This window comes from Delphinus delphis, chromosome 14, assembly GCF_949987515.2.
Source record: "Delphinus delphis chromosome 14, mDelDel1.2, whole genome shotgun sequence".
Taxonomy (NCBI): Eukaryota; Metazoa; Chordata; class Mammalia; order Artiodactyla; family Delphinidae; genus Delphinus; species Delphinus delphis.
In genome coordinates, this window is record NC_082696.1 from 18,684,936 (window position 1) to 18,707,331 (window position 22,396).

At 39.8% G+C, this 22,396-nt stretch overlaps 1 protein-coding gene across 1 annotated transcript; it reads right to left on the reverse strand.

Annotated features, from left to right (window-relative positions):
- Positions 1 to 1,519: 1,519 nt before the first annotated feature.
- RAB32 (RAB32, member RAS oncogene family) lies at positions 1,520 to 21,988 on the reverse strand. Its single transcript, XM_060030497.1, has 3 exons — positions 21,494 to 21,988; positions 6,803 to 7,080; positions 1,520 to 2,652 (listed from the first exon to the last, which is right to left on the reverse strand). The coding sequence occupies exons 1-3, from the start codon at positions 21,741 to 21,743 to the stop codon at positions 2,506 to 2,508; spliced, it is 675 nt and encodes a 224-aa protein (XP_059886480.1). The 5' UTR covers positions 21,744 to 21,988; the 3' UTR covers positions 1,520 to 2,505.
- Between the last annotated feature and the right edge of the window lie 408 nt (positions 21,989 to 22,396).

A 22,396-nucleotide genomic window follows, 5' to 3' on the forward strand; every position in this document is an offset into this window, starting at 1 on the left:
ACTGACTAAAAGAATTTAGACAAAGGGCCTGCTGCTTATTTCTGCACCCGAGATAGCTACAAAGAACATGGGCCAGGTGTGGTGGGGCACTCAGCAGAGCCTGAAGACCAGATTCCTCTTTGTGTCCCACTGTCCCTGCATGGCAGAGCAAATACTTGTTTACCAAACATTTTCCATCTTCGAGTGAATTGCTTTCCTCCCCTTTGAAGTCACAAACCCCTACCCCCTTCTCTTTCTCTCAGATGGTAGATAAGCCTCAATTGCCCAACCTGTCCTTGGGTCTCATTTTTCTTTTGGGGCCCTGTATGTATGCAATTAAATTTGATTTTCTCCTGTTAATCTGTTTCATGTCAACTTAATTCTTAGTCCAGCCAGAAGAACCTAGAAAGGGTAGAGGAGAACTTGTCCTTCCCCAACACCCTCACTTCAAGTTTCATGTTCAAGTTGCAAAAATAAATTATAGTGAAAATTTAGGAGTAAAGCAAAACAGTTACTCAGTTTTACTTCTAAAGTGTAGGAAATAATAAATAGAATACACTACCTCACACTGACATACAGAACCCTGAGTGTTTATAGAAAAAAATTATTTAAGGTGCTGTCAATCCTTAAAATTATTCTAAGAGAAGAAAACAAATATGGTAAAGATGGGCAAAGAAAGTGCAATACTACTGATTCTGAATCCACTGCTCAATCAATGTAAACATGATGAATTTCCTGTAAAAAATAAAACTCAGTGTATGAAAAAAGAACATTCTATCTTTCAATGACTACCTAGAATAAGCTTTATATTTCTAACATTTTGGTTTTGGCACAGATATTTCATAATACTTACACTATTGGACTCTGGAATTTAAAAAAGGTTAAAAAGTTGTACCTACTTTGTACCTAGACTAGAAAAAAATTTAAAGTATGACACATATGTTTCCTAGAAAGCAAGATTTAATGCATGATTTTTAAAAACTTAAGAGGGTTGTATTAATTAAATTAGTATTACTTAAATCAGGGTCTGCTTTCTATTCCTTGGCCTCAGGAAAATCTGATTCTACAGAGAATACGTGTCCAAAGAGGTTAAAGAGTTGATTTACTTAAATATATAAACACAAACACATCTGATTCCTAGCCAAGGCTCAGGTTTAACATGAGAAGGGCAAGCTACATTTTATAGCCCATGATAGTTACTACTTATTCTCAGAGTTCACCTGTGAGAGCAAATGCAATTTGCTAGTCTTTTTTTTTTTAATAGGATTTCTAGTCTTTTTTTCCCCTGCTCAATAAATGTACAGATGTTTCCTATCCAAGTTCATACTTAATGTACAAGACCTCATTTTGCATTGTCTTTGGTATGTCACAGATACTTTTAAATTTCCTTTGAAAGGGATAAGTTGGACCTTTCACATGATATCATTAACCCCCTTAAAAATAAAAGGCAAAAGTGAACAGACACATATTTTTCTAAGGCAGAAAAGTATGCCCATATTACCTTTCTAGAACTACATGAATTCAAAACAAAAGTTGCAGTCAAAATATTTATTCTTTTCCTTAATTGGGTTAAATGACAATACAAATATTGTGAGCCTGCTTTGTTTCTCACGTACTATACTTTAAATGTTCAAAACTTTGTATAAAACCACACATGACCTAATTTCTTTCACAATGCCTACTATAGAAACCTCGATTTAATTGTATATGTTTTGAAATAAATTCTCTCCTTAACCATTATTATTACAGATTTGAAAAGGCTGGTTACAACTGCAACAGTAATATCTATCAGGCTCTTAGTTATAAACAAACACACAGGAAGAAGAAAGGAGAGAAGGGACTAGGGAGAGAAAAGAAGAGATGTTCATTTATATTGTTTCCAACTGGTACCAACCAGATCAGAGTACCACTGTGGTGTGAGTGCTTCCTGAGTCATTAGGAAGGGGATTTTAATGTATTTAAGGGGAATAACCACGTCACACTAGCCAGGACTAGTTAAATCACAATATTTAAGGATAAGAATTTTACATGAAGTACCAAAGTTTTGACTAGAAAAATAAATTGCTAAACAGAAACTTCCAGCTTTCTGTGGCTAAAAGGGTCTAAAAGCCTCCCTCGAACTTGAGGATAGGATACAGGAGACAAAAGTACAGACGCATGAAACTACAGTGAGGCGGCAGGGAAAGTTTATTACCAGCCCAGTGTTCACACTGAAAGCCACAACTTCCAAGTCTTAACAAATCCTGAAGAACTGTCATTTTAAAAGATGTTAAAAAGAACATAAACATTATCCTGAATATGATGGCAACAACAACAGAAGCCTAAGTGTTCACAAGTGAAGGGGCAGAGCCACTGGCGGGACTCCTTCACCAGTGTCCCCTTTCATCACAGGCTCCCAGGGGTGCCATCCTTGTTATTTTAAGGCACAGCCCTGAAGATTCACAGAGCAGCATATCCACCATCCATGATCCCGTCTCAGGAATTTGCTTCCAACCGAGCATCCGCAGGAGAGAAGCAGACGCTGAGTCAGCAACACTGGGATTTGTTCTCTTTTTTCACGGTCTCCTCATCCAGTTTAATTCTGCCGTCGTTTTCTTCATTAGGGAAGCTTTGGTGGTTGGCAAGAATGTTCTCCACTAGGAACCGGGATGCTTCATCTATGTTTATGTTATCCTGTAGTGCAGAAACAACCAGGATCAATTCTCACGATCAATATTCTTAGAGGAAAGCATTAGAGTATTACCAGGAACTAGGAAAGTTGGTCAGAGGGGGCATTATAAGTACGCCAGCTCCATCTCCTGCTCCAATACTGAAGTGTTTGCTAAGAGTTCAATGTTACTGAGTAATGTGACTGAGACACTCTTCTTTTTCCAAAGGATCACACTCTTTCTGATGTTCTGTTTGTGTGTGTGTGTGTGTGTGGTACGCGGGCCTCTCACTGCTGTGGCCTCTCCCGTTGCGGAGCACAGGCTCCGGACGCGCAGGCTCAGCGGCCATGGCTCACGGGCCTAGCCGCTACACGACATGTGGGATCTTCCCGGACCGGGGCACGAACCCGTGTCCCCTGCATCGGCAGGCGGACTCTCAACCACTGCGCCACCAGGGAAGCCCTTATGTTCTGTTTTTTAATGTTTTAAACTTTTGCCACTGAGGTCCAATGAACTATCTCCAAGGTAAATGAGTCTTCATCCTGCTGCAAGTTGCCAGCCACATAAGTGAAAGCACAGAGATAAAAACAATGTTGTGGGTGTGATGCCCGTTAAGGATGCTCTAAGGAATCACCAGCTATCACAACATTTGTGTGACTGATTCATAAGCTGTCATTCAATATATGATATGTGACATATAGCAAAAACTGTGCTTCTTTTTAAAAGTATTTAACTTTTCCTTTTAAAATAATTTCAGATTTACAGAAACGTTGTAAAAGTAGTAAAAATTCCTATATATTCTTCACCCATATTCCTCAGACATTAACATCTTAGGTGACCAGAGTATATCAAAATCAAGAAATTAGATGACAGTACTGTGCCAGCATTACTCTATCAACCTTGTTCGAATTTCATCAGCTGTCTCACTGTCCTGTTTCTGATGCAGGTGAGCAGCTGTATTTCGCGATCTGTCCCCTTGGTCTCCTTGAATCTGGAACAGGTCCTCAGTCTCCTTGCCTTTCATGACCTTGACACTCTTGGAGAGTCCTGGCCAGAGACTATCCCTCAGTTTGGATCTGTCTGATGTTTCCTTATCATTAAATTCAAGTCACACATTGTTGGCAGGAATAAGACATACATGATGTGCCCTCTTCAGTGTATGAGGAGGCATACTTGCTTGAAGTCATGTCTGCCAGGCTTCTCCACTGAAGAGCTACTATTTTTCACTTTGTCCTCAGTACAAATATGTAAATATCCTGTTTTTCACCATACCTTTCCTTACTCATTTTGGTATCAATTAATTTTTCCCTAGAACAATTATTACTGTTGTGTTTAATGGTGACTGTCTATTTCCATCATTCCTTCTCCATTTATGATTTGGAATTCTACTGTTAGGAAGAGCTTTCTCTTCTCTCCCATTTATTCATTTGTTTTTTTCATATCATGGATTATTATTTTATTCTGTGTATTAAGTCCATTACAATAATTATTTATTTTGTTGCTCCAATTGTCTTAGGTTTTGGAGCTCCTATAAGCAGGCTCCTGGGTCTTTTTGACGCATCTCCGTCACTTGGTGAGCGTTTCCTTAGCTTCCGGCACGACAAAATATCTCAGGCACATCTTTACTGTCCTTGTCCTAATAGTCCTGAAATCAGTCATTTCTCCAGGGAGACTCAGTCCTTTTTATTGGATAACAGTATTTAAAAACCAAATTCTAAGGACTTGCAAAGCTCACTGGTTCTGTGCTGTCATTGCTTCTAATCCTCTTCAGCAGACACACCTAGTAAATATGTATGTATCCATACACATATTGGTATCTGCTTCTGTGTTTAGCTGTTTACACATATGCGTATGTGTACATGTGTGTGTATGCACACACATATACACAATACAGAATTTACATATGTGTGTGTGTATATATATACATATATATGGACTTTTCCAATTCCAATCCGATACCACGAGGTTCATTCTAGCCTTCTCCCTTATTTCTCAGACAGTGAGAACTCTGCAAGACCTCTGCTATTTATTCAGGTATCTTTTCTAGCACCAACACAAACTTTTTTTTACCTCCACTCCCAAGATAAGCATTAACTTTAATTAAAGTATTGATCTTTAAATGCCCAAATGTCCCTCAGTCCCCACCATCCCCATTATACCAAATAATTATAATCTTCTCTTACTGCATTTAATGGTTATTGATGAGGAACAGAAAGTCCCACATTGTAATTAGTCACACATTCTCATATTGGAAATCCATTATTTTCCATAAAGGTGAAAAGATGAAGCTCATGAATTCAAACTTGCCTTTTGGCTGTGTTTGTATCAGAATTCAGATCACTGGTATTCTAGCAGAAATCAGATTTGAAGTTAGCTGCTGGCCAGCTCAGAAGTATAGGTATTAGTGACACTTGGGCAGTACTTTAAGCCTTGACTAAAATTTTTAACAAAAATTTTATATTACTGTTACTCTCTTGAAATACTCCTGGTTTACCACTAAGGAAATTTTGCAGTAGCTGGTTCTAATATATTCGTAGGAAAGCACAGAACATATGAATGTTTTTCTTTTCACCTCCACATGTAACCCTGTCCATAGATATCATGAAGCTGATGACTTATACAGTCTCAGGTGACAGGCCACATGATACTATTGTTTATGAATCTTCCTTCTAGACTCTGGGGAGAAATTTAGATTTATTACCTGAATGATTAATTCAAATAAAACCAGAAGAGGAAATTTTATCTGTAATATATTCATCTTCTCCACCAAATCTCACGCTCTAATAAACACTTACACATACCACTAATTTTTTTCTAACAAAGCTGGGAAGTAAAGCAAATCCCCACAGGTGCAGAGAGCAGACAGAGGGCATGGCTTCCAAAACAAGTGTCTCTATAAAAAGCCTTGCCTTCTGCAATCTCTTCCTTCCTGTTTGGCTAAGTGCTCATGCAGCAACTCTGGTCTTCATCTCTCTTCCACTACTACTTTTTATTTATGAAACTAAATTTTAAGATACTAGAATATATTTGTTTAAACAAATAGCCTTTAGCTTAGGAGTAAACACTTCTGTCTTCAGCAGACACTATTTTTTCCAATGACCCCACCATCACAATATTTTCAGAGCACTTTTTGTGTAGTCTCCCATAGCTTTGCTTTCATTATTCTGATCACCAGTGGCAGCAAATAATCTTCCACTTTTAGGATGGGTTTCTGGTAAAGCTAAAAGTAACCTGGTAATAAGTAAGTAGGTCATTTGAAAAAACAATGCACGTTTTTTGATATATACAAGAAATTCACAGAAGGCATACTAAAAGCTGGAACTGTGTTAAGATTATATCAAATTCATGGTTTTGAGTTTGCCATCACAGAATTTTGCTAATAATTCATCACCCTCTCGTGTCTGATTGTTATTGGACCTCTAAAGTGAAACTTCCAGTGCACATAAGCCCGCTCCAGCACAATATTTTGTGCTTGGTATTGTCACCTTTGCTTTCGTGTATATTTAGACTGTTAAGATTTTCAACAGCCAACGTGTTTTTGTTTTTCTTCAAAAAACATTTTATCCAGCTTCCCATAATGGCTGAAAGAAAAAATTCTCACTCTACTATTCATGAAGAAGTATGTCACAAATGTTGATAATTTCCTCTTGTTCAAATTTTCCTACACATTTGATCTAAAACTCTTCAAACATCATCTGAATACATCTTCTCTCTGACCTTTTCAATGTCTGTTAGTCCTGCACATGACTTACATCTTCACTAGGAACAACTATGTCCCTAAGTTTTACTAAGCCTTCTATAAAACTCAAAAATAGTTGTGCTTGACAATATACCTCATACCCCACAAATTCCAGGTACATGAAAAGTACATTTAAGGACTCAAACTCATAGAAAATGTCATTTGTTCTTTGCTCTAATAATAGTCATTTTTATTTTAATGTAAAATCTGCCCTTCTGTTCACCTCTCCACTAGCCAATTCTGAAAGCATTCCTGCTGCTGAGTGAAAGAAGCTATAACATATCCATGCTACGCTGCACCTTTTACTAGGTTTCCAAAAACCACTCAGGTAAATCCATCTAAATACTTGCAAGTTACAGGTCAGATTTACGAATTAACAGCAGAGCAGATAACAAACGCACAGCAGAGCAGATAACAAACGCACAGCAGACCTCACCTTTGCAGAGGTTTCAAACCATCCAGTGAAGCCATGTTCTTTGCAAAACTGGTCCATCTCGGGAGTATTCTGGCCACTGTCTTTTTTCTGGTCACATTTGTTAGCTAAGAGGACAGCAGGAATAGGGTTGCCGTTTGGAAGATGGACTTTACTATCCAGATCACTTTTCCATTTTAAAACGGCTTCAAACGTGGAACCTCTCGATATATCAAAGACAACGAAAGCACCAACAGCTTCTTTGTAATATACTCGGGTCATGTTGCCAAACCGTTCCTGTCCTAGAAATAAGTATAATAAGAGATTAAAAACTTATACTTCGGACAGAGGCGATATTTAGTTATAATCCTTTTGACCCTAAGAATAATGCTATAAACACATATCTGTCATTCCATAGCACCATAAACTGGTAGGATTGAGGACATACACACAGAACCACGAACCACAAAGCAGAAGCGGCTGATCATGTGGTCCGAGTACACAGTTACCCAGTTTTATGTTCTGTGCATGTACCCCACATTCTCCATAAACACCGAGATGACAGTTCGTAAAGCTACAGAGTCCATCATTTCCCCCTCCACTCTTCTTGGTCTAAGAGAAGAGAGGTACTAAAGGAAAAAAGAAAGTTGGGAGTGGAGGGAAGAGACAAGAATAGAAGAAAATAAGACTTGCAGGAAGGAGATAAGTGTGGTGGGTAAAATGCTAGGCAAAAAGATTAGGACTGAACATGAGATAAAGGAACTCATGTTCTTAACTCCTCTTTCCTTCACATCTCCAGCCAAACCCGCTTTCGATTCAAAATGCAAGACTGCTCTCCTCTAAGAAGGCAGACATGCAAACCCACTATCTTACGGTTTTCCCCTTTAATTTAGAATAGAGGGTGGGGTGCCAAACTAGTAAACGTACAGAAATCCAGAAGTTATAAAGAGCTATTAAGCTCTAGTGGCTTTTGTTTTTGTTTTGTTCATAGAATCACCTATAAATCCCTTCAAATATTTCTTTTTACCAACCATGTTAAAGCATATTCAAGTCTGTATTCATATTAACTTTCTTATTAAAACATAAGAAAACCAGAAATGTATGTGGTAAGGCATTTTTGAGGAGGACCTTGTGGCTTAGAATATCCATTTCCTTAGGTTTCAGAGCCAGGATTCGAAGCTCCCTCAGCAGCAGAGGGTGTGCTTTCTAACATCACCATATGTGACAAATCAAAACAGTGCCAATTACACTGTTAAGCAAATGAAAAGTAAAGGCACAAACTGGGAGAAAAAAAAAATACAGATCCTATATCTGATTAAAAAAATTTGTACTCAGAATATAAAGAGCTCTCAAAACTCCAAAGTAAGATTAAAAAAATTTAATAAAGTAAGCAAAAGATTGGAACAGTTTACTGAAGAATTTATATGATGATAAATAAGCATAAGAAATTATGCTCAAAATTATTAACCATTGGGGAAACGCAAATTTAAACCACAATGAGCTGATCCTTTATTCCCACAACAATGGCTATAATTAAAAAGTCTGACTATACCAAGTGTTGGTGAAGATGTGGAACAACTGGAGCTCTCATATACTGCTGGTAAGACTAATACTTTAAAATAGTACAACCACGTTGGGAAACAATTTGATACTTTCTTAAAAATGTAAACATATACCTACCATACAACAAACCCATTCCATTCCCAGGTATTCGCAAACAAAATGAAAACACACGTCTATAAAAAGGCACGTTCATGAATGCTCACAGCAGCTGTATTTTTAATAGCCCCAAACTGGAAGCAACCCAAATGTCTATTTACATGCTAATGAATAGACTATGGTATATCCATACAATGGAATACAACTCAACAATAGAAAGGAAAGGAACTATGGATACAAGTAACAGCATGGATGAATCTCAAAACAATTATGCTGAGTCAAAAAAGCCAGACCAAGGAGAGAATAGCTAATACTATCAGTCCCTTTATATCAAATTCTAAAAAATCAGAAACTATAGTGATGCAGTAAGAGAAAGCAGATCAATGATTGCCTTGGGCAAGGCAGGAGGATGGATTACAAAAGGCCTATTAGAGCAAATAGCTTTCAGGTGATGAAAATATTTGCAATCTTGATTACAGTGATGTTTCAAAAGGGTATACATATGTCAAAACTTATAAAATTGTACAGTGTATTGTATGTTAACTATACAACAATAAAGTTATAAAAAATAATACCTACCTCATATGGTTACAGGAAGGGTTAAATGTAAAATGCCTGCCTGGATATATTTAGGCAAACTATAGCTCATGCCAAATCCAGCTAAATAAAATTCTAGAGAATAGCCATCCTCATCCGTTCATGTATTATATGCCTGTTTTCACTCTATAATGGCAGAGTTGCATAGTTGCAACAGAGACTAAATGGCTCACAAAACCTAGAACAATTGCTATCAGGAAGTTTACAGAAAAAATTTAATGATTTCTGTTCTAGGGGGTTAGGAACAGTCTATACCTTGAACTGGAAGTGGTATATAAAAATTCATGAAGGTATACACTTAAGGTATCTGCATGTAGGTTATACTTCAAGTTCAGAGTGTAAAAAGCCACGTCATAGTAAACACTGAATAACTATTAGCTAAGAATTATCATTAAGTGCTCAATAAATGTATTGCACGATGAAAGCCTGAGTATCCTTTTGTAAATCGTGCTGATTACACACAGCAAAGCCTTAAACTATTAGCTAGTTATGTGTTGTGCCTTGTAGTGGTGAAAACAGCTTGCAGAGGAAAATGAACTTGAGGAAAGCACAACTGTACTAGAGAATCGAATAGCAAGCACCCAACAGTCAAGTTACCCCAGGAAATAACTTTCTCTGCCTAAATCAGCCAATTGTCTTTAGAGATCTTTAGGGGTCATCAAAGTCCCACCCAGCTCTCACTTCTGATGTTTTAGGTTTCTATATTATAAATTTAATGCTAAAATGATTTTCTAAAGATTCTGCAATCACCAAATCTAGAAAGCAATGGGGATCATGACCTAGCATCACAAGGCCAAGTCCATGCACTTAGCTTATTCTCCAAAAGAATAATAAAATATATTTCCTATTCTACTGAGTTCATAATCTCTTTTTTAAAATTCAACAGTAATCCATTAATGCTTCCGAAATATTCTCGAACTGGTAAAAACAAGTAAAAAATTAAGTAGGGAGTGGAGAAGATAAGATGAATTCATTTAAAATAATAATCTTAACATAAAATTAAAGGTTTTTCTCCAGAAACCTAACAAGGTGAAACCTAGATTTAACTATGCTGTTTTAAAGGTTTAAATGCACAGATTTGCTAAGCTCTTTCAGTTGTTAAACTGGGAAGCAAAGTAAACTTTGCTACTAGAGTATGAGTTGCATCCTGTATCTTTGGGTAATTTTAGCTATTCCTGTATTATTGTCTAAAACAAAGGATTCCAGTGGAAAACAAAACTGCTGTTCATGAATATTCCATCCTCCTCCACTCTAAACACACGGAGGAGCACACTCTTCTGCCCCCACTAAATCAGTTGTGTCCGTGGGCTAATCCTGGCCGATGAAATGTGAACAGAAGTGTTCCTTTCCAGCAGAATCACTTGTCCTGCAGCAGCAAGGCTGAACCCCAATTTTGAGATGGTAGGGCCTCTGTTAGCCTGGGTCTTCAAGTGGCTCCAATGAAAAATCCTCCTCACGTTCCTCACCACCCCTCCCACCTCTGTTCCCCACTGTGGACAAGTAAAAAGCACGAGAAATCATCATTTTAATGTTGTTGACCCCCCAACATAACCTAGTCTATCTTGGCTGGTACAACTCCCAAATATATTTTTCTCTCTTCTATCTAGATCTGATCTCAACTAAAAAATATGTATTAGGTTCCTCCTACGTACCAGGCACTGTGCTAGACACTGATGAAAATAATGAAACAGTGAATATGACCTTCAGGATCTCACAGTCTATTTGAGGAAACAGACAAAATGATACCATGATGTGTTGGGTATAATCAGGGATACAAAGAGCATATTATGGTATCAAACAAGGGGATGTTATTCATTGAGGTAAGTGAGTCTTTCTTGAAAGATACATTATCAAGAAATGCCATTCAAATGCTAACTCATCATGGAAATACAGTATCTTCATAAACTTTATTTCCATGCTGTGACTTTCAGGTTGCACGCCCATGGGGGTGGCCAGCCTAGTCAAAGCCATGTTAACTGCTCGAGGCAGTTTCCCAGTAGCTCTGAGTCATCCCCAGGAGAAACGTGAATTCTCCTACTTCCCCTTTCACAGCACATCAGAAGTCAGCCCTTCCTAGGTTCAAAGAAGAGCTAAGGATCAAACTAATGGGAAAGACTTTCACATCCAAACTAGAATTGCATTAGAATTCCATAGACTCTTAGATTTTTTTTTCTAATTTTAGAAAAGAAAATAAAAAAATACTCTGAGGGGGCAGCCAATCAACCATTTTAAGTTTAGCCTGAGAAATCTTTATTATTCTAGGATTCTACTTTCCGGAAATACATATATAAAAGCAGGAGATTTCTGCCATGCTGAATGCTCCTGGATTGTGCCCTGTGACGGGAGCGGACTGGGTAGAAGGGAAAGTCTAGAGTTATTAAATGTACAGACAGCTGTACGTGTCTTGTTTCATGGCGTGTGTGTATAGAGTTAAAGCGTATAGCAATATGGAAACTCAGCAGAACGTGGGAGACCTCCCTCTCACTAGGTCTGCAGAAGTAGTTCAGACAGGGTGGGGAGAATGCTAAGCAACACCACCTTCTGTGACCAGAGCTGTAATCTTCTCTTACAGGAACGGGTTACGCTTTCCCGACAAAACACTGTAACGGACAATATTGTAACTGGACGATGACACTCCAGATCATCTAGTCCAACCTCTCTTATTTTATAGATGAGAAAATAAAATCCCAGGGAGATGACATTACTCAAATTTCTTAGGTTGACTTGTTATCAAGTGTACTGTCTGATCTGTTACCCAAGTATTTTCTGGAGTATATATTGCTCCACATGGCCCTGTGTTTCCAAATAGATTCAAGGTACGATAAGCCTGGGAGTGACCTTCCTTAAGGACAGCACAGCCCTGCTACAAAAGTTACAGCCTTGCTCTATGTCCCCTAGTGCTTTACCACAGCAGATAAGGAAGTGCCCCACTGCTGACTGCATTAGTTATGCTGATTCTAGGGACAGGGTTTTTCATCCATACTGCTGTGGACACATTGCCTGAATATTCCAAATGGCTCTGAAATGCGTTATCCTTTAAAAGGATGTGTTACTTCCTTCTCTAGAAGAAGGAACCCTGATTATAGCTAGATATCTTGGCAATGAGAAAGGGAAAAAAAGAGCACAGTGCTAGTCATCTAGGCTCGAAGACATTTAAAAATGCACGACTTTGTACATACTGAAATGGATGACCTGTAAGGTATATATGCTGGCAAAAGGATTAAAATGCTTATCTAGTATTTGGAGTATCCAACACTAATGGCTTTGAAAAGGAGTTGAGATAATTTAATACATTTCCAGGAATACATATTCCAATCAAGGGAAAAAAACCCACAAAACAGTGTACCTTATCTCTTTATAGCGCATGCAAATTTTCAAAAGGGAAATATTTCCTCTCTGATTTGAAAAGGAAAGTACTGTGTTTTGAACTATCAGAAACACATGCCAGAGATGCTTTCTCTTATGATTTTAATCCCTGGTTTTATTTTTTTAAACGTTTGTCTCAATATTTTATGTTCATGCCCCCATTTGATAAATAATCTAAATGTCTCTTAATGTTATTTGAAACTCAAAATATAAATTACACAATGAAAAATAAATCTGAGCAACAGGACAATTAGTGCTTAGCTTTTCAAGTACAAATGCTTATGTTTTCCCACCCACTAAGAATTATTGAGCTACATATTCTTGCTCAAGGTGATTGGGAGAAAATGCATAGTTTCTAGTCAGTGCATATAAAGTCCTTTAAAAACAACTCCTTAAAATTCAGTGTGCATTTCAGAGATGAAGCGCTTCTAACAAGCTTGTGTGGGTGGTGGGTAATAGATCAAGACCCAGTCAAAATTTAATTTAAGTCCAGTCATTGGTTCTAGAAGGATAATTATCTATCCACTAAAAATGTTTACAGCTTGATACAGGTAATAATGTGATGTCATAATGGGTCTCGGGTTTTATATGTAAGAGGTTACAATTTGTAGTCACACAGGTTTTTGTTATTTTTTAGGGCACCTAGTTAATGACTCATTATACTACTACTTTATAAAGCCCTTATAAACGTGCCCCAGCATTACACTTAAATAGTTAACATGCTAAAACTATAGGTATTGTTAGGAAAAAAAACACTTTCTTACATTAAAGAACTACCATAATACTGACCAATGAAACAATGTAACTAAAAAGAGACCATATTGCTAGTTGCCCATTTCCCCCCCACTGGCTTATGCAATTTTCCATACAACAAGTGGCTGTATTCTCCACAGATAGAACAAGTCTAAAAGCTAATGCATCAAATTAGCACCATATGAGTTTGGATTTGATATGTACTGAATTTCATATTTTAATATTGTACCACGAAGAAGGTAAAGGGAGTCACATGATTTTACACAATTCCATTCATTTGTCTGGTTTTCCTTTTTATCATGTGTAGATGAGAGGGAGATAATATAACATGACCATGAAACCTTTGGAACGAAAAATATCTGGATCCATGCCCTAACTCTGCAAGTTACAGGTGTACAGACCTCAGAAAAAGCCCTTAATCTTCCTGAGTCTCAGTTTACTCAACTGTAAACTGAGAATCATTCTCATTTCTCCAGATTATCATAAGTATCAATGAGAATAAAAGTAAACCGAATGACAGTGACTATAAAACAGCTTTTAATAAATGTTAACTGTTATTATGTGAGAGGGTCAAATACCAAAATTTCCTAACTCTGGGATTCTATCCTTACGTTTGGAAATATATTTCCACTTGGAAAAATAAGCTTTACAGGGGAAGAGGCAAAGCTGCCATTTAAATCATGTACAAAGCACCATTTTTGCTCATACCACATTCTGTCAAGCAAAAGAGTAACAAAACTGAATAAAGAAAACATTTTTAAATACTAAACTAAAAGGAACACAAACTCCTTTTGAGATGGTAGCAGTATCACTAAGTAGTCTTCAAAATTACCTATTCCCAAATACATGCCAGTTCAGAGTCTGGATTTTTCTTTTTGCTAATTTGAAATGAGCAGCCTTCTGTGGTATTTAGGTCACAGTGTAAGGTCTGTTTTTATTCAACTAGTTACATCTTCTGTGGTGACTATGAAAATAACACCTGACTTTAATCAATTTAAAGGAAGGAAAAAAAATCAAAATATCTTTTTGGTTTGTGTCCAAAGTCATAATAGTTTTAGAAGTTTGAGGTATTGGCTTTTTCCTTTCTTAAGCATTAAATGAGAGCAAGACATGTACCACCTCTGTCCTGTAATTTCTCTTGTCTCCTTACATCACCTCTTGAGAGCCACACAGATAAGGAGCAGGTGATATGAAACAGACAGGAACTTAAGGGTCAGGGAAGGTGAGTGTGAAGGAGCCCGGGGAACAGCAGGCTTGCTCCGTGGAGCGCAGTGGGAGGGTAAGTCTGTTGGCAGCATGCAGCAGAGCCAAGACAGAACAACTGTTCTCAACTTCGGTATAAATCAGACTACCCATGGTGCTTGGCAAATTACACATTTCCAGGCCCTACCTCTAGGAATTCTGATGTGGTAAGCATGGAGGATTGCTAGTTGCCTCTCCAATATCCCTTCACAGAATTTTATTTGGGAAAGCAATGTGTCCAATTTAAAAACAAACAGAAAAAGCCCTGGTTTTCTAGCTGCCCTTGCAGCAAGGCATGTGCGTTTGACTGGACCACAAAGACAACGAATATGGCCAGGGAATAGCTGAGTGGTGAAATGTCAGCTTTGGTCCAGGAAGAATGAATGGTTCTGTTCACCAGCCATGGACTGCTCAACTACAGACTTAGTAGGTGAGAGACTTCTCTCTTGTTAAACCATGATGTTTGGGGATGTTTGACAGACGAAGGCAATTCTGCTTACAGCTGATGCTAGGGAATCTGCATTTTAAGCACCTCAGATGAGTCTGACGGAGGAGGTCCCATATAATCACACTAAAAACCCCAATATATTTAGCTTAACTTCAAAGCAATCAAAAATCACTACGGGAGATGCTTAAGGAAAATATCTGGGTAGAAGTGAGTGAAAAGAATGGGGAAGAAGAGAATGTAAGACCATCTGTCAATGAGAAAGACCAACAGAGAGGCTTAAACTAAAGCCCTGCCATCCATTTATTTTTATGTGGTTTGTCTCTCTCAGAATAAGAGTGAAGAAATCATATGTTTCTAGCATCGACTGCAAAAAGTGCAAAACGCTCTTTTGAAAATATAATTGAGTAGAATTCTAAAGCAACTTTTTCTTGATCTTTTGTCTCACCCTTCAGAAATCTCCCCACATATGTCAGCACTTTTTTCACTGTCCAAGAGAAGATCTCTACAACCATAATACAACTTAAACTTGTCAACTTAGCCCACTCTCTATTACTTAAGTGTTGATTAAATGTGAAATCCTCACTATTTTGAGGACACGCTATTCTTGGCCTCCAAGTCAAAGGCCTTCAAAGTTTTCTTCTTTGGAAGAATACTTTCTCTCATCTCTCAATCTATTTTAATAAGTGCTTAGAAATATGTATTAATCAGGTTTTTTATTTTCTACATTTTAGGATGCTTTGACATCTTGGGGCCTTGCGGACCAGCGGAGGGACTGCCCCTCTTAGGGTTAGCTAGTTCTTAGAGAGAGCAAACAACTTGCTGAGAGCATGTCTTCGATATGCAAACCAACCAATCCTGAGTCCTTATCCTCTACCTGCTTTCTTTTTCCAGGCTCCTGCAGTCCAGGACATTATCCTCCTGCCCTGAATCACCCCACAACCAGGTACTAGACAACTAGGGACCATCCCTATAGCCCAGAACAAACTCAGTCTCTCAAACTATCCAATCCTAAGCTTGCTCAGCCTGCCTACACTGCCTTGTCCTTTCCTTCCTGCAAAAACCACAGTAAAGGTTCCAGCCCTTGCTTTGCTTTCTCCGAGCTCCTTCTGCCTCCTGAATAACGCTGGTGCTTCCCTACACGGTCCTGCATAGTGTGGCATGGTCCCTCCTCTTGGAAACTATGAGTAACAAACTATTTCTTTCAATGGCAATTGTCTCCTGATGTGTTGGTCTCATCACACTTTTTTATTTTGATAAAAACAAAATCTTGAGTACAATTTTAAAGGGAATAAAAATCATTAAAATTTATATATCAAAAGCTTAAGAAAGTTGGAAGGTCAGGATAACATATACATGATGGATCAAATTTCTCCTAAAATATATCTGAAAATAACATTGCAGCCCTGGAATAACGCATGGCATTCAGGCTCAATCCATGAGATCAGAGTAGACCTGACAAATATCTGTAATTGTTACCTTGCTTTTCCAGGGTGTGCTCTGCAACCATATACCAATAAAAGAGCTTTGTTAACTTCAGAGAAGTCCACAGTTTGGAAACAGTCTTTCAAAATGTACAAAAAAAAGTGATGCAGCCAATCAAAAAGTGTCTGCTTTGGAAGCAGTATGCTTCATAATTAAGTATAAGAACTGGAAATTCTGGGTTGATGACATAAAGAGATGGTAATTATTCAAATATGAGTCATATGCTCTAAAATAGGGATGACCAGAACATTTGCAAATTTAGAGAACAGTTAATGCTACTGTTTTGAATCCAGTGAACCAAAAATCCACTGTGCTATTTGACAGAGACATGAGTCCTGTCTCTGTACGGTGCTGTGCCGTGGATTACCTGTGTTTTCTTGGTCAATTTACCAAACCTCCCTGCATTTACACCATGGTGTCTCTGAAAGCCTATAATCCAGCTCAAACAATAGAATGATTAGGCAAATGGCTGGGAGCCAAGTACTTCTTATCAGCACTTGGCTGTCTCTACCTCTAACCTCAGCACCTTTTAGCATACTTGGACTAATTGAGGCAACTAAGAATGGTAACATACTCAAAAGGAGGAAAGGCAACAGGCATATCATTATCAGGGGAATTTTCATGTGCGATAACACAAATATGTTGTTATGTTGAAACTCCTGCTGCCTGGGCAATTGTGAAAGCACAGTCCATACTGGGGCACCCAAAGTTGTGTCAGGACTCACGAACTGAGGAAGATTTGAAGATGTAAAATGGGACAGTAGGCTTTGCTTGTAATTCAGCACAGAAATTGAGCCAGAATAAGGCTGAAGATGGCAAGATTGTACGGGTCAGATGTAATAAAGATTTTCTTTAATTCCTTTAAATGAGTCATTAAGCAATCGGCCCCCAATAAGCCCTAAGACAGTTACTGTAGTACTAAGACAGAGACTACAAATAACAGAGACTAATTCCTCAAAGTACCACTTCTTCGTATTTAGAAAAAAAAAATTGAATATTAATACTCCCTGACTGACAGATACTCTGAAGGTCAAGAAAGCATCAGAGATAATATTCCAGACTCTTGCTCATGAAGAGTTGGAGGGTTATCAAAGAAGACAAGAAGAGATCACTAGATATAGTAATTGGCGATATGCAAGAGAGAACAAGAAAGACACGATCAACATTCTATTTTCAGATGTGAATCAAAAAACAGAAGTGAATCTAACTATGGTTTATATAATTTATAACGTCTCCCAAGCATGCATTTTACGCTTTGGTAAACAATATTTACATGAATTCAGAATACGTTGTCCCTGATTTGTTCATTGGCCCAAAGGTGTATTACTCAGATATTTATAAAGAAATTTTGATCCTTAAAAGTGAAGGGTGGCAGAATAGCCCACCCCCCAAAATGCCACTTTGGCATAAGAATTATTTGAACTAAAGGCACTTGAAAAACAGCAAGTGCACGAAGGGTGCTCTAATCTCCCCTTCTTCTTCCTTAAATGGGGAGATAAAACTCCCATGTGAATGATGTCCTCCCTATACCAGAAGGAAGAAAACATTCTCATCACCAGAGATGGGGAGTCAAGCTGAGAGAATTCTATAGAAACAGATCTTGTTAAAATAACTCTTATCTTCCTTTAGCCTCCCATAGAGTTTGGTTATTTTTCTACAATTGCCTCTCTTTGTTCAACCTAGTATAAAAGCATTTATACTAGGTTGAACTTTTTGGGGTGTTCCTTTCCTTATAAAGGCTCCTGTGTCATGTAAAGCTTACATTAAATAAATTTCTGCTATTAATCTGTCTTACATTAATTCTCAGGCCCAGCTGAAAGCTCTAGGAGGACAGAGATAAAATTCTGCCTCCTCTACAAAAACAGTGAATACATGAAGAGTGAATTATATTAGATTAGATCTAAATGGACAAACTTAAGAAAAAAGAGAGATTTAGCCTAGACCAGCCATTCAACCTACCTGGAAAATTCTACAGTTGCTAATAGGCTTATAATAAGTAGTGGGCCAAATACTAATTCATCTATAATACATGTTAAAAGGAAGATCAGATGCTGCATCCTAATTCAGTATGCATTAGGTAACCTCTCTTTAAAATCTTATCAAAGACTTCACTATTTTAGTTTATTTCAGTATGTATTGAGCAGCAGTCTTAAAGCAGATACGAAGTAAAAGACAGCAATTGCCTAACACAAAACTTATATTAAATTGCATCTATATTTTAAAGCTACATTCATTTGATGTAATAAGGATTTGTAAGGCCTGTACCCAAGAGTCACTACGATTCTCAATTTGAAGAGTTTAGCTTAAACTGGCCACATTTACAGAAAACATTTGGATAACTCCTGCCTCTCACACTTGCCAAAGCTTTCAAGTATAGAGACTTGACATAATTTCTTTAGCACCTTTCCCATCTCTAAAGCAACAGCAAAAAAGCTACATAGTAATAACACCACACCTCAAGTTAGTCATATCAAGTGGCTAGCTCCACCTACTATTTTGCCATCAAGGACTATTTCCCTCCTTTGAGAATTAAATATGATTCAACTTTGTTACTACATAAGGCAAATATGTTTAGCCATGGGGAACTTTTTGGAGTGACCTTCAATTTGCCTTCATTACACCATTACTACTTAATTCAAATGGTATGAGCTAGGATTCACTAGTAGCTCAAATATTCAAACCAAACCTAGTTAATGATGTAGCTCCCTAAACCTTAAGTTAAAGCCACAATATTTCTGCTCTTAGTTTCCTTACATATTAACACTGAAAACCTTATTTAAAAGATGAGCCTAATAATTTCCAACTATCTCATAAGTTTACCTCTAATCTTGATAATTGCTGGTGTGTACTTGCTGGATGGAATCCCTTTTGGAGATCTTAAAGGTCTGCTTTCCTTCCTGGAAAAGCTCAAGCTTTGGATTTAGGCAAACGTGCAAGGATATTCCATCTAGGCCTCTATATACCAGAGTCTGGTAAAGACTGACTATGTCCCCTTTCTGGCAAAATAGATCTCTTCAAGAAGGATGAAAAAAGAGACGATACCCAGGAAGAAAACTCCTACTCATGCTTTTGCTTTCCCAAGTCTCCAAATATAAGCTTTTTTCCTCGAAGCTTAAAAACACAACTGTACCGTAAAAATCTTTTATTTACCTGCAGTAGGACCCAAGCATAATTTAATCGCTAAATACCACATTATTTTACATGAAGAATAAGGCAAAGTCAACAATCCTCCGAGGCAGGGATTTAAAATCATCTTCATGGAAATTCACGGCTACACTGAAGATTCCTACAGAATGACTATCACATGGTAAGGCAACCTTTAGAATCCATGACTTTGCCGAGAAGCAATACTATTATTCATAAGTGCTCTATGAAAAAGCAGGAAGTGTTTCGAAAGAAGCCTCTGGCTTCAAAAGATGACTTTTCAAACGAACTTTTGGTTTTCTGTAACCAACAAAAATAACAACAAAGAGCTGAGCCCAAGGCTGATTATGCCCCTTTCTCTGAGGTGACATACATCTATTTATTCTCATATCCGAAGTAGAGAAGCCTGTTCTTAAATAAATGAGTATGTAAGTTATAATTCTTCAATACCTTCTCGTATGTAATAAGCTGTTGATGACAAGAGCACTACCCAGCAGACAGACCTGTGTCCCTGACTCTGCTACCAGTTGGGTGCCCACACCTACAGGCTTCTGTTATGCAAGCGGAGGATGAAGGACGGTCTCTCCAGCCCTGAACATATGCTCCCATCCGAATGCTCTAATGCAGACTGACCTTAACATGGATGATGACTGAACAGGGTAACTCTTGGTACCACTTCCATATTTAAATTTTCCCAAAGTTAACGTCTTTTTCAATGTGCACATCCCACCCACCACACCAGTCAGAGTTCAAGTTTTCATACATTAGAGCAAGGAGGGTATGTACCCCTCAAGCAGGGATATTACGCTCCCAAATGACAACTGAGAGCAAATGCCAGGGAAATAATATATTGCGGTTGGGGAGGTAGGCGTGGGGCTAGGTGCTGGTTTAGGGAGGGAAGAGGAACATAGCTTTCAAGAGAAACTTTCCCAAATCTTCGCCTGGGTGGCCTGCCCCAGGGATGAGAGCACGTTATATGAAGAATGGGGTTTCGCTCACAAGGAAGTGTCTCAGACCCAAGGTGGGTGGTGAAAAACCTTCCGAAAAGGAACCTGGTTTCTAGTCTTGGTTGTGTCACTAACCAGGAGCATCACTTTGGGTAAGTCGTTCAACCACTCTGAACCTCAGTTCTCACCTGTGAGACGTTAAAGCAAATGAGAGGAGCCAGCCCCCTCCCTTCGCTCTTCCTTGTCAAGATTCAGAGTTAAACCTGGGGATAAGACGGGAATAAAGACACAGACCTACTAGAGAATGGACTTGAGGACACGGGGAGGGGGAAGGGTAAGCTGAGACAAAGTAAGAGAGTGGCATGGACATATATACACTACCAAACGTAAAATAGATAGCTAGTGGGAAGCAGCCGCATAGCACAGGGAGATCAGCTCAGTGCTTTGTGACCACCTAGAGGGGTGGGATAGGGAGGGTGGGAGGGAGACGCAAGAGGGAAGAGATATGGGGACATATGTATATGTATAGCTGATTCACTTTGTTATACAGCAGAAACTAACACACCATTGTAAAGCAATTATACTCCAATAAAGATGTTAAAAAAATTTTAAAAAATAAACTTAAAAAAAAAAGATTCAGAGTTAAAACTTCGGGAAAAGCCCCCATGGCTTTCTCACCTCTGGTCAGGTGAGAGCGCCAGAGCACAGGGCCTCTCCTCCACCTCTTAAAAATAAGACAGCTCTCCACACACTGAGCTGAGGCATCTAACCAGGGTTACTCATTTATGCATTTATTTACCTTGTCCTGCTTTTAAATTCTTCGACTACTACTGCCTGTTCCACTGTCCTGATTCCCCTGGAGTCCACCCGACCACATCCCTTTCCATCTTTCTAAGTAGTTTGGTACCTTTCTTCTAAACTGACACGGGCAGGCGAGTTCGGGCAGAGGACAGAGAAAGAAGAAAGGAGACCGAAAGCAGGCTAGCGGCTCCAAGCTCCCGACGGCTGGAAACCCGGCGGGCGCCTCTTGCCCGCCGTGGGGTCCCCGCGCGTCCGCGGCTCGGGCCACACACTTACCCGCGATGTCCCACAGCTGCAGGCGCACCAGCGTCCTGCTGTCCCAGTTGAGGACCTTGAGAGCGAAGTCCACCCCGATGGTGGCCCGGTAGTGCTGGGAGAAGAGCTGGTGGACGTAGCGCTTGATGATGCTGGTCTTGCCCACGCCAAGTTCGCCGATGACCAGCACCTTGAAGAGGTGCTCGCGGGTCTCGGGCACCGTGGCGGCGGCCGCCCCCCGGCCCGGGTCCCCAGCTCCGCCGCCCGCCATGAGCGCCCAGGTCTCGCTCAGCCGGCCGGCCGCTCTCGGCAAGCTAGGGCTATGCGCCGGGGCCCCCGCCCGGCCGCGCCCTCCCCGCGACGCCCTGGGAGCCCCCGCCGGCCGTCGAAACTTCCCCGAGGCCGGCTGCTCTCCCCGCCGCGCTGCCGCAGCGCCTGACCGGTCACAGGACCCGGAACCCGCCGCCGCTCACAGCCCGCGCGGGGCGGGGGAAGGGCCGGGGGCTGGCGTGGCTAGAGAGACCGGGGTGAGGAGGCCTCTGCACGCTGCTGCCTGCGCTCCCGGCGGGCCGGCCCAGAACTCGGGGCACTTCCTCTCCCCGGGCGTCCCCTGCTCGGGACGGCGCTGAGCTCGGCCGCCCCCTGCTGGCCGCGGGGGAGCCGAGAACCCGGGGCCGACGGCTAGCGTTCCCAGAGCCGCGGTGAGCCCAGGCGGTTCAAGGTCAGGCCTCCGAGGCCGGCGGTGAACGCCCCCGGGGCAGAGCGCGGATGGGTGGTAGGTGGTTGTCCAGGGGGCCGACCCCAGCCTGGAAGGCGCGGGCCTGGGAATCAGCCTCCTTCCCTGGTTCGGCCATGAGGGAGTTTAACACCTGGAGATCATTGTCTTTAAACTCCAGCGGCCCACTTTAGAAGTAAAAAGAGTGG

Excerpts from the sequence above, each read along its gene's own strand:
- RAB32 (XM_060030497.1), bottom strand. The coding sequence starts at position 21,743 with ATGGCGGGCGGCGGAGCTGGGGACCCGGGCCGGGGGGCGGCCGCCGCC. Across the intron at positions 7,081-21,493 it reads GCAGCTGTGGGACATCGCGG|GACAGGAACGGTTTGGCAAC; the intron begins GTAAGTGTGTGG and ends ACTTATTTCTAG. Across the intron at positions 2,653-6,802 it reads GGTTTGAAACCTCTGCAAAG|GATAACATAAACATAGATGA; the intron begins GTGAGGTCTGCT and ends TCTGCACTACAG.